Raw genomic sequence first — 13276 nt, 5'->3', positions numbered from 1 at the left:
GCTGGATTGCTTCAAGTGTTTGGCAGTCCTCTAATGTATACCATGATCCTGAAAACTTTAAAGGAGGTAAGCATATTTTTGGCTTGTTCACTGCTTTTGTTTCTGAAACTTTAGTGAGCCACGTGAAGCACGTTTGGTAATTCTGAGTTTTGTTTTCATGCAGGTTCCTGACCCTGTTGCGAATAAAGACGCAACACTTTCTGCCAAAGTAAAATCAAAGAATTTAATGTAAGAAAACGTGTGTTCGTGTGTGTGTGTTCGTGTGTGTGTTCGTGTTCTAAATGTGTTTTTCCTCTTCTACTAGACAACCTTTATCAATGACTGATTCAGCTTACCCCTTCCTTGCCTACTCTGGAATTCCTTCAGTATCATTTAGCTTCACTAAGGTAACTGAAATACTCTCCAACATGTCTATTTCATTCTCGCTTGATGCTTCTTTGGTTTTAATAACTCTGTTATAGCACCATCAAAGTGACCCTAATCTCCGGTTTTAAATCTTAAAAATGCATTCAAGTACCCCATTAACAAACATTTTTGCTTATTTGTACATCGCTCAGTTGTAGATCCTCTAATCCTCTTGGAATTTGTGCCTACACAGTCCTTCCTTCTGGAAGGTTGATACTTTTTGTTCTCCGTGTTTGATGTAAAGTAGCCTACGCTCCAAGCTCACTAACTAATCATGAGATTGTAGTCCGTCCCAAGAGAGAGCTTGGCGCACTGACTACTTGTCAACACACAGGGACCATGAGGAACAAAAGTAGCCACCCTCCAGAAGGAAGCATAGTGTCTGCAGCAATTCAGAGATTTGAGGATCTACAGATGGGTGCTACACAAATATACTTTTTTTTTTTATCGGGTACTTTAATGCATTTTTAAGATTTAACTCTTGAGTTTAGTGTCGCAATTAAAAGGCTTCTCAACTTGAGCATAACCTATCCTGTACTTCACACAATATGCACACCTTTATAGTAGCACAAGGTGTCTGCATAGCATTTCTGGATGTGGAGTGGGTGGTAAATGCTGAAGTAGTTTAAAACGAGTTCCAGCTTCTACAGAAGCCTATTTATGCCCTGTCACCTCAAGAGACCTATGTTGCGTTTTGCATTTGCCTGGCACGGTTTATGGTCCTCCAGAAGCTTGCTACCTGAGAATGTGGGTCATTTCATTGCATCACTGAGGTTATATCATAGAGCAAAAAAAAATGTGTTGGCCGTGTGTGGGTTTTTTTTTTTTTCCAGTAACGTGCATTGGAGGCCCATTTTTATTAGGCTGTCTCCTGGCAGTGCAGGCTTAATCCTTCCCTGCCAATGACCTAAGGCTTTTGTCTGTGGAAGTTTTGGCTCTTAAGCACACTCCTAGCTGGCTTTTTGTACAGCTGTGCAATCCTTTCCATGTGCTCTCCACCAAAAGAAGGGTAAACAGACTGCAGGTCCACTGTGCTGTTTTTCGAAATGGAATGGCTCTGTACCAAGGTTCGAGAGTTACTGTGCTTTGCAGTAAAACATGTCAGTGTGAGGCAAATGGGTTCCAAATCTTAAGCTGGATTCACATAGAATGATGGCTGGGTAAAGTAAACTGGAAGAGATCAGGTGCAAGACTGCAAAAAACAATCATACATGTACATCTAGTGTGTAAATTATCCAATAGCCTCCTTTGCTTCAGTTTTAGTAATTTTCCCCCCTAAACATTTTTTTTATGCAGACAGGATTTGAAGCATCTGTGCACAGAAGCCAATCAGCGTCAGCTTGTTCAGTTAAGCTTTACAAATGAAAGCTAGAAGTTGATTTGGTTCACGTGCATGACTACTGTAGATTTGTGTCTGCTCCAGCCTTGGCACAATTCCCCCTCAATGTTTATAATATTTTGTGTGTGTGTACACTACATATAGTATGTAATTGCCTTTTTTTTTTTTTTTAAATATGCACAAAATTTGTGTTTGGTGGTTTGTGAAATTTTGTCATCCAGTGATCGACACAAATCTTTCTCCTTTTGAGTCATATTGTTGCCAACAGAAGGTTTGGTCATTGGCTAACAAAACTGTTGGCCTCACCAGAATAGTTTCTTTCTTACTACTGGCATGCCTCAGTTTTTGCTGGTGAGGATGAATGTCTTTTCAGCTCTGCTTCTCAAACACCCATCCCCCCAGACGTTGCTGCTGGAGCTCTTCAAATGCAAGCAACTTCCTGGCGCAGTTTTACTCTGCCTGGTCTTTGGAGGACATTGTTTGGGTCCTGACTTAACATTTATGCTAGAAACGACTATATGGAGTATCTGGGTCCAGTCCTGGGCACAGCTCAAGTCAGGGTTTTCTCCCACAGGAGGAACTTCAGATGCTCAAATCTCGATGTGAACCTTTCTAGTCTTGGTCTTGGGCCTGATGGTGGACCATAATCTAAGAATATGCTCTCCAGATTTAACCATTTCCAGTCAAGACACACACTACTAGATTTGCAAGGTTGCTACCTATTCGTCAAGGTCTACCAGCATCATCTGTTGCCAGCTTCAGGTGTAAGGTCCTTCAGGGGGCCCTTTAAACTGCAGGAAGTCTCAAGTTTGGTTGTTTTGGGTCTGATGGCATTTGTTTGTGCTACTCACTTCTGAATAGAACTGTTTTTGGATGTCCTGAAGGTGAAATACTTCATGTGTCACTCAGTGGATGAGACAGAAAATAGGATTTTTGTGCTCTTGGGAGTCCTTTGGGGGATACAGGTCCCACCCATCACTTTGAACATGCATGCAGTGTCCAATTCTCTTGTAGGCAATTGTATAATTTGAAGGTGAAATTTTCTGGTGAGTACAAAAATCTCTGCTGGGTGCAAAAGTTTCTTACTATAATTTTTTTTTTTCTTTTAGAACAACAAGCCTTATGCTCATCTTGGAACCACAAAAGATACTTTTGAGAATTTTCAAAAGCTGGTTGATGTGGACAGCATGTGCAGAGCTGTTGCAAATCTTGCTACCCAAATAATCCTGCGCCTGACGCATGACCACAAGCTGCCATTGGACTATGTTAAATACAAAGAGGAGTTGCGTAAGATTTCTATCGAACTAAGTGCTAAAAGAGCTGAAATAAATGTAAGATATTGTCTGGGTGTTTTTTGTAATTTGCCCTTTTTGTTTCTGCTTTTTCAATGCTTGTATTCAAGTTTAGTAAGGTCTCTTTATTAATACGATTATGTTCAAGAGGTGAAGGTCCTACAGCCACACCCATAAAGCACTATGTAGACAGAAAAGACAGTTCTGACGCAAAGTTTAGGCTGAGCACCCATATGCATATGTTTTTATGTTTGGTACAGTATTTTTAATGTCTTTAATAAAATATATTTTTACACAACTTCTAAGTGTCTGTGAGGTCCTATAATTGCCTAAAGCCCTCCATGACTTCCAGCCCTTAGCCTTTTGGCTTCAGAACTGTCTTTTTATTTATTTTTGTCTACATTTTATAGTACGGTTTCATTAATTGATTGTCGCCTGTCTGAGGGTCTAGCAACGAATGGCTCTCAAGTCTGTGTAACTGTATTTCCGTTGGTTGCTGTGTGATCAGTGACTCTAATTTTCAGTCTTAGACCATGAAGCACAGTCTACTAAAACTACCCTTTTTCTGTTGTATTAACTGGACCTCTCTTGCCTTTCTGGCTGACAATGTTATAAACTTCTAACTGTCTGTTACAATAAGTGATGTTTGTCTGTTTTGCTGCCAGACTCCACTGTACTGGAGAGAAGCTTGCTGTAAGAGCTTTAGCATCTAGCGCTGAGTGTTTTGGATGCCCGGTTCACTGCTGTGCATTGTGGTTACTTCTGATGCATCTACGTCAGTATTGTATCCTGTAGTGATGTAGGGGCTGGCCGATAGAGCCACAGAGGCCAGTGGAGAGTTCTGGCATAAGACACTCCTTGAAGTGTCAGATGCACAAGCTTCTTTCTTCAATCTGGCAGAGTTCAACAACGGGATAGGGGGTTCTTTGCATAGATTCCTTGTTGTCTTTGTGGACTTTGTGTTCACAGACCTGTAAAAATGGCACCACCATGTTTGTTCCTGGCTTGATCCACTCCTAATTTTGCACTAGCAGTGTTTGCAAACTTTTCCTGTTTGTCATAATGTAGGGACAGAATGGAAAGAAATCCTAGCTTGTATATGAAAAGGTCAGTTTAAGATTAAGCACTACCATCCACTAGGTTATGTAGATATTTGTTTTGTGGTTTTCCTCCCCTGCATATTCAGGTGGGTAGAAAGTTCTGTGTATTGCATACACTTATTTTGATTTTATTTTTTTTGTAATATTATTATTCTTTTTTTTTTAGAGTTTGAATCTCACCTTGGATTGGCTAAATTCTGCTTCAGGTGACTTCAGCAGGGCAACTGCCACACTAAAGAATAGCTTTGATGCATCAGATCCTGAAAACAAGCCCTTCCTTCGCTTGCTTAATGACCGTGTTATGAAGGTAGGTGTTTGGGTTTTATCTCTTGTTTTCTGCAAACTCTGATTTGTATGTACAGATTTCACATCTCAGCGTACCTAAATGGGGAAGTATACAATGGCAGGGAATGCTTGTGAACTGTGCCCTATTTTTATCATTTGTATTTCATAAACTTGCAGGTTCTCCTTAGTGGCTGCCTGTTATCTCAGGATTAATTTTTCCTTTAGCAATTGTGGCAAGAAAATACCAGTGTGCCTATAGAATGAGCAAGTATTACCCAAGTATGAGGGGAGGGGAGGCCAATAAGTTCTTACCCTCACCATGATCTAGATGTGCTAGGGATCTGGGATTTTTCAGGTTTATAGGTGGATATCTTGGTAATATGCATGCCAGTTTTTTTGTTTTTGTAGCTCATGGTGAATTATAGCTAGAGGCAAGTGAATTGGCGTAGGTGTCATGCCGTACAAAGTTGAATACCGAGCTCAACTTTCGCCACCACACTTGGTTCTGTGGCAGTTGATGGATGAGCTCCCCTTGGGTCATCCTGTATATTTGTGTGACCACACTTGAATTCACTCTTCCATCGTTTGACTGTCTCATATGATAGACAATCCTCTCCATACACAGCTGACATCTCTTCGTGGATTATTTGGGCAGATTTCCCTTTAAAGATAGGGGAACCTAATCACGGCTCAGTATTCAACTTTGTCCGGCATGCATATTACTAAGAGATCCACCTATAAACCTGCAGAATGTCAGATCCCTAGCACATCTAGATCATGGTGAGGGTAACAACTTATTGGCCTCCCCTCGTAGTTATAAGCTATTAACACAATACAATCTTTGTTTAAAAAAAAAATTGTTGTGCTAATGGCTTTTGGTTGTTTCTAAACAGAAATTCAGTTTTTCCCATTTCACACATAAATGGAAGTTATTACAGTAGCGTGCCACTCACCCGCACTGCAGCATGCCGTAATGCACATTCTGCGGTAAAGGGTCACATCCAGATTTCATGCATTAAGGTGCTCTTCATTCATAATGAATGTGCTGTCTCGATAGAACACGCCTTAACACGTTGCTTTAGTGCAATGCATAAAGGTGTTCGAGGCCTTGAAGGATGTCAAACGTAAAAAAAAGTGCTGGCTACGATTTATTGCAATGTTTAGAATATTTTCTGCCTTTGGCTCAGTACTTCTAAAACTATCCAAAAACAAGCACACAGCAGATCAGCCATAATTTCTGGCTGTTTTTTCTTTCCTCTACTCTCATACATTGGTGTCACAGCCGGGCACTTAGCATTTTTGGAAGATGTTGGTAATGGAAGCTTCTTGTGATGGGTTTCCTTTCTTAATGACTAGAGAATTAGTGCGTGTACTGTAACTTCAAATACACTTACATGTAAATATTTTTCTTCTACTTTCAGGTTGAGCACTCATTGCTTTCCCCCTATGTCTCCCCAAAAGACAGTCCATTTCGGCATATACTGTACGGCTATGGTAATCACACAGTTCAAGCGCTAAAGGATCACCTAAGTCTGATTGATGAAACCCGGTTTGACAAAGATGTCTTTAAAAACCAGTTGGCTCTTTTGACTTGGACTGTCCAGGGGGCTGCAAATGCACTTGCTGGAGAAATTTGGGAGATATATAATGAGTTCTAAGGTGGATTATGCAAGTGATCTGTGGGCATAACATATGAGACTTTTTTTTTTTTTTTTGCATTGTGCACACTTCCCAGGTGTATGCCTGTTGCTTTTAGTTTCCTGTAGAGCACCCATGAACCCTAATACAGAGGTGCCATGTTATACAAATTGTAACCAGCTCCAGTGGTTATGGACTCTGGCCAGCCCCATCCCAGCATCTGTGTTGGCTAGTGAGATTTGTCAATAGTAATGTTTGATGGGGGTGAGCCAAAGAGCCCTAATGGAAGATGATCACTTGGATGCATAGTATAGTACCCCAAGTTTGGGCCTCCCAGATACTTTAAATCAGTGGTTCTCAACCTGTGTAACCTCGGGGCCCACATTTGTCCTTGGTTATTAAGTCGTGGCCCAAGTCACGCTGCATTGGAACGCACGGCATTGCGGTACCGAGCGCTCCGGTGCAGGTGATCTAACTGGTCGGGAGGTGTGTTTGGGGTGCCATTCAGAACGCAAGGTAGGTGCGATTGCGTGGTGCAGTGCATTAATCACACTGGATTGGGTGATTAACACACTGTACGAGTGTGAGCGGGCCCTCAAACACTGACACACACCCACACACCACACACACACTTAGACATTCTCGTACACACTCAAAATAAACTTTTTATTTTTCAGTCCAGTGTGGGCTGCTGTGACAGAGCTCTATCCCTATGTGCATTGATTGTACAACTCCCTGTACAGTGCCGGGAGGCAGAATGTGACATCACTCCGGTCTAGGCACCTCTACAGGGCATGCAAGGGAGCTGTACAATCAATGCACTTATGGATGGAGCTCCCTCGCAGCCATACCTCCAGCCCACTGCACCTCAAGCTGACACTTAGTGCCAGGCAACATATCTTGAATGGCTGCTTGGCTCAAGAATTGACAGTGCTGTGCTAGGAGGGAGGCTGAAGAGCCTCTCGCCTAGCGCAGTGGAAGGCACACAGCGACCCACTTTTGTGCCATGTGTTCCAGTGCGGGTGATTGCACTGCAGGCGGGAGGCGTGTTGGTGGCTCCTCCTGCCTAGGAATGCAGGGAAGCTTTGTTTATGCAATCCAGTGAGTTCATGGCACGGAACCATGCCCCCCGAACGCATTGGATAGCCCCCCGAACGCCCATTCGTTGAGAAATGGCTCTAAGGGAAAACAGAAAAGATGTGCAGTCATCTGGGGGAAGTGCTTGTGCAATGCAAAGTGGTAGCTTCATATGTGTTATGCCTATAGGATTGTTTTTTAATTAAGCACTTAACTGTTCTTTCTTCCCACAAAGGGGTGTGCCCAGCCCTTAATTTACCTCTTTGCAGGCCCCTTAGCCAATTGACACTTTTCTGTCTTATTTAAAAAAAAAAAAAAACAGTGCTGACTTTAGTGGAGGCAAAAAAAAAACTAATGGTCAATATCAAATGTGGCTGACTTCACAGTCTTATGAAATGTGCTGTTTTGCTGCTAGTACAGTTCTATTTCCTCAGAAAGCAGACCTTCCAGTGTGGAATATTTTGTAGCTAGGTCATGGCCAAAACCATAATTTAGGTGTCTACTAGATCTGTCAATCGCCCTGCGACCTTGCAGAAAATAGTGGCAAAAGCCTTATGCCATACACTTTCAGCTGACCATACATTTCCTGATTATTGTATTGAGGGCAGAAGTCATCTATAATATTGGAACAGTTGAGAGGCTAGCCCCCCCCCCCCTACTGAATCTCATATGAAGCTCTTGTAAAATAGACGGTCTAGTTTCCGGTGTGCTCATAGTCTATAGTCTTCTAGACTGCAAGGGTGGTATTGGTAACACTCGGACAAATATTCCATATAGTTTAATTTAGAAATGGAATGTCTAATCAAGCCTGAGGTAGTAGTCTGACAAAGTGAGTAAACAGATCTGTTCTATCAGCCTTAATGAAAGCACAATATACCAGCCTGAAGCTGATGTATGTAAACTGAAATAAGAATGTCTTGTCCATCTCACCAGTCAGTTGTGGCCTTTACTAAGAAATAAGACTTAAATGTCAATTGCTTTGGGAAACGACGTCACTTCTGACTTCTTGCTGCATCATTTATATATGGGCCTCTTATTCTTTGTTATGAAAAAGCCATTTGTCAAGCTTTTTCTTGACTAAATTGGTCATCTTGGCAATACGTTTGCAGCTCTGCCTTTTCTGCCAAAATTTACATTTTTAGTTTTCCACTCAGGAATAATGCGGTGAGACCTTTTTTTTTTTTTTTTTCTTTCCTAACAGAAACCATCCATTTGTATGTGTTGTGAACAATTTTTACTAGCTGCTAGTGAGGGGAAAACCCTGATGCTGTAGAACCGGTGTTTTACAGTCTTCACTTCACAACCGTTTATTCTATCCACCTGCTGTATCAGGATAGAAATGGGTTTGATTATGAATATTGCCCAATCCTGCAGTGCAGGATCACTTATTTAATGTTGATTGGGTAAAATCTAGCAGGATTCCTTTCGCACTGATTAATGGCACACTTATTTATTTATGAGTGACAGAGATCACTATAAATAGTATTAATTTTGTTATTCTGGTAATTATCGGAAGCAGTGCCTTCCATAATTGACGGTTATACTGTCGGATTTTTTTTTACTTATAGCAGCATCTGCTTTAACTTGAACGTGCTACTGGAACTTCTGCTGTCCACACAATGGGTGCAACCAACTTCAATAGTCTGACTAGTGCTACAGAGAACCGATTGCATGATTAATTTTGATAAACTAATGTGATTAAAGTGCATACACGCTTGTCTGCCTTTCAAAACGGCTGGGTAATATCTTACAGTTGCTGAATGGTGATGGTATACCGAAGTACTACTGATTTATACATTGATTTGCAAGGGACAGCCTGATGTGTCTGCACAACTGTACCTTGTAAAGTGCTGGTACCTAGTTTGTTGGATTCTAAGCTATATAATGTGGTAGGCTTTGTATGCCTTAAAGCAGAATTTCCAGTAAATTTTATACTGTATCATTAAATCGTGGACATTATCGGGAGCAGTGTCTTCCATAATGGATTGTAAAAAAATTGGTAGTTTTTGCCTACCACTGTGTTATATCGAGGGCAGTGTTCCCTCATATGTTACACTACAGGTGTATTTAATTATCGGGAACAAGGTTTCCCATAATTGACTTTTACAGTAAATTCTTTTCTTAGTCTCTTTTCTGTTTGTCAGCCCTGAACTGCTCTTATTGGGAACTTTTGTCAATACTGCAATGGGAGTTTAGAGGTTCTCCATTAAAAAGACAGTTCGGTCCATAAATGTTGACTCTTACAACACTCAGCCTTTTGGAGTTGTGTGAAGCAGCTAGTTAGGGTTGAGAGCGGCCAGGGTACAAACTACAGTTACTTCCTACAACATCTGGTTTTGCGCTTTTGCTTATTTTTATTTTTTTGAACAAAGAATTAACACTTTCTCCAGATTGACTATAGTCTGGGTTTTGTTGTCGGTACGCCTTGTTCAATTTGCATGCTCGTGTCCACCACCAAAGAACTGTTTTCAAGACACCTTGGGGATATAATGCTCATGTTTAGAAGTCATTTGAATCTTGAAAACCAGTTTGCCTCCTTTAAGACAGTAAAGATTATGGATCTCTCATACCTAGTCAGTTTGAGACTATTGTAGGAGATGCTTGCCGTTTGGGGACCTTTTTAGATGTAATGCTGATTAGAACTCCCCTGGGTGCAACTTCCAAGAAGCCATCGGAAGCTAGTGTTGTCTGTAAAGCAGCATGAACTAAGTTTTTGTAGCTCTAGTGATGGTTACAGATCACATAAGCACTTAAACTTTATAGGATATTTCTTCTACGTACAAGCACTTACTGTTGGCTATTTACAACCCTTGAATTGCACTGTATTTTAAAAACTCGAATTCCCTTAAGTATATATCTATGAAAACTAGTGCGTTTGCCTAACATGCTTCCTGACATCTGCTTTTTTGTTTGTTGTGAATTCTGCTTCTAGCTTTTCACATCAGAGGGCTTCCAAGTTTATAGATCATAATTTGACTATTTGGTTAACTAATCGAAGTACATCGGAGGCAATCGTTTGCTGATGGAGAAATTTGCAATATCTAAAGCGGGTTCATGTCTTATAGCTGTGTTTTAAATGTAGTTGAAGGGAACTTGTCAGGATAGAAATAGACACTGCCACTGCAGATTGTACTTCCTTTTCCAGTTATACTCCAAGTTCCTCATTACCTGGCGGTATACTCTACCTGAACATGTTTATAAAATCTATATTTGTCAATAGAAACTGAAGTACCCAGTATGTAATTGTCCTAGATAGAAGTATGTAGCTCAAAAATGCTTTGGATACATATTTTGGGGTCAGTGGCTCCCTAAAGTATATATTGAACCTATTGGCAGTTTTACACATTTAGAAGTAAAGGGTCCTGTCTATTACCAGACATTGCAAGATGCCCGTCTCTTGTTGGCCATAATGTGCAGCTCTCCAGTAAGTTTCCCTCTTGTTACATTTGATATTGCAGACCAAAAATCTCTCGCTGTCATTTTCTAGAGAGTTCCCTTTTTGTTACATTTGAATTCAGTTTAAAGGATGACCGCAAACTTCAAAACCAAGCAGTGGCAGCACTTTGATTCTATTCTTGTATTGACCGTTTCCTTTTGAAACTGCTGTTTGTTAGTGTTACAAGCTAGATGTGACTACTATAGCATAACCATAAGACTTACTTGCAATGCTTGGTTTGTTTGTGTGTGTTTTGTTTTTGTTTTTTTCCACCTTGGCCTCCATTGTAAGGGCCCATGTCGATGCGCTTTTGCCTGCTTCAAGCAGGCTGAGAAAGCAAAATCTTTTTGAAGCACATCAGGAGGTAGTCAACCTGTAGGTCCTATGCACCAGTCAATTAATTCTTCATCTCCGGAGAATGTGAAACTGATGCTGTCGACAGAGGACCTAAGGAGGTTAAAGTAGAGTGGGGGACTCTGGAATTCTGCCATTTCTGTAAACCTTGTTTACTGACGCAGGTTTTCCCTTTTTATTTTTTTCCAGTAAGAGGATGAAGTTTTGGGGCATTTCAAACTTTTGGTAGGGTGAACCTATAGATAAAGCAGTGATATAGGCCATGTGATAACATCTATGAATGACTGGAATGTGCTAAAACCATTTTTGTCTTTTTTTTTCCCCACTTCTGTTTATGCTGCATTGTGATTAAATAAATGGCTTCAACAAAACATTGGTTGAGTTTTTATTGGAGTTTCATTTTCATGAAGTAAATGCAGTGTGATTTTCTATGACTTGGTCTGGTCACTGTAACTTTTACCCTCACTGCAGTTAATACTATGATACAGTCAACGTAATTCCTTCATTTTTTAGTATTGTGTACTAAAGTAACCAGCATATAAAAATGTAATGAACTTCTTTTTTTTTGTAAAGTGGTGGTTCTCTGTCGTTGAGGGACAGAGCTTGATGTTTAAGCAGCATTAGGTTATACTACTGCCTACAGGAGAAATGGAAGAAAACGGAAGACTGGAACTCTTGAGGCAATAGTCCCTCCTGCCTCACACCTGCTCAGTATTGCTTAGTGTGTTTAGAAAAATGGATGTTTCTTTACCCCACATTTTTTTGGCTGTTTGGAGAAAAAAATACAAATCTAATTAGCCAATGAGTGCAGGTTTTTCAAGTTTTATTAAGTATATTAGTTTTCTGTTTGTGCCAGTCCTGCAATTGGGACAACTCATCTGTGTTCCAGTATGCACAGGATATGGCTATCGGCTCCAGGGCTGCCATCAGAAACTTTACACAGCTTTAGGGGGAAGCAGGGCCGGGACCGTACCAAGTGCTGTACTGCACTTATCACTAACAGCAAAAACAGTGGTGGACCCAAGGCACAAACTGGCACCCCAACACACCCCTTCCCCGGCGGTCTCTGCACAAGAGGAGCTTACGCTCATATCCCCCCCACAGTAACACACTATTATACATTTTATATAGCTCTGACATTCACCACAGTGGTGTACAGAGAACACAGAGCCAGCCACATCAGTCTCTGTACAAAGGGGCTTACACTCTAATGCAGAATTGAACTGGCTGTAGGGGGACTACAAATCCCAGCAATGCAGAACAGTATATGAATTGGTAACGCTCTGGGCTTAGGACCCACCTGAGACCTTGCAGAGCCCATCTGAGACTCTCAGGTGGGCTGGTCAGGGTCCCTGCACCTGCTCTTACCTACTGCTGCTGGGGTCCTGGCCTCTGCCTCCACCCCCTAACACCTCTGCCATACCGCACCTTGTACAGCGCCCCCCTACCTTCCCGATCAGGTCAGGACAGTTTTCTGTAGATTTCTGGATGTGCATTTAGATTCAGAGCTGTGGCAGTTTCACTTGTAATGTCTGAATAATTGCTGCTTGTGAGTGGTTAATGCAAGTCCATTTGTTTTTGGCTTTTTTTTTTTCTGGCAAATTGAATTTTTTTGCCGTTACTCCTGAGACAGCACAGTTAGATGAGCCTAGTGCGTGCACACAGAGCTCTTCCAGTTCACAGTGCATTGAAACAATGCTTTATTCTCCCTGACAAGTGGTCAAATTTAAAGCAATTGTCACATGGTTTGCTTGCATGCCTTTTGGTATTTCAGTGAAAATCAAGTGTGAAAAGAAAAATAAATGTTTGTGTGTTCTACATGGATATAATCTAAGGTAGCCTAGACAGAATTTTTGGTACCCTTTTATATTAAAAAAAAAAAATAATAATAATAATTCCATAAATAATTAGATCATAGTCAGGGCCTGAAGATTAACTTGTCCTCTCGTCTGTGACGGTGATGGATGAGCTACGGCTTAACAGCTTCCCGGCTGGCCGGGAGCTTCTTGGATGTGAGTGGGCGGTTCTAGATGTCCTAACTCGTGCATGCCGCTGGGTGGCGAGTGGCAAAACTGCAGATCTCTGCGTCATCAGCTTCTTTGCGGGTCCCTAGGTGACAGGGGTCCCTGAGACCCCTGATGTCTCTATAAAGGGGACCTGTCTGTGTAAATTGGCTATCACATAGGGGGGCATGCAAAGTGGCCATACACTTTACAACCATCGCAAGACCTTAGTCTTGCGATGGTTGTAAAGTACTGTAATTTAAAAAAAAAGCGTACGATCTGCCCATCTTGGACAGGCAGATCGTTCTTGCGATCATCGCAAGCCCGCCCCCCGGAGGGGCGGGCTT

General features: G+C 41.5%; 1 protein-coding gene across 1 annotated transcript in view; it reads left to right on the top strand.

Moving 5' to 3' along the window:
• TFRC (transferrin receptor) overlaps positions 1–6199 on the top strand; it is a 22290-nt gene extending 16091 nt beyond the window's left edge. The window contains exons 13-18 of the mRNA XM_018561573.1: positions 1–66; positions 164–228; positions 305–386; positions 2854–3075; positions 4303–4443; positions 5843–6199. Coding sequence (XP_018417075.1) covers positions 1–66; positions 164–228; positions 305–386; positions 2854–3075; positions 4303–4443; positions 5843–6079 — 813 coding nt within the window. The 3' untranslated portion in view covers positions 6080–6199. The remainder of the gene's footprint in view (positions 67–163; positions 229–304; positions 387–2853; positions 3076–4302; positions 4444–5842) is intronic.
• The last annotated feature ends 7077 nt before the right edge of the window (positions 6200–13276 follow it).

The sequence above is a fragment of the Nanorana parkeri genome, unplaced genomic scaffold, assembly GCF_000935625.1.
Source record: "Nanorana parkeri isolate BGI_ZX_2015 unplaced genomic scaffold, ASM93562v1 scaffold531, whole genome shotgun sequence".
In the NCBI taxonomy this organism is placed as follows: domain Eukaryota; kingdom Metazoa; phylum Chordata; class Amphibia; order Anura; family Dicroglossidae; genus Nanorana; species Nanorana parkeri.
This window is presented reverse-complemented; position numbering and strand designations above follow the sequence as displayed.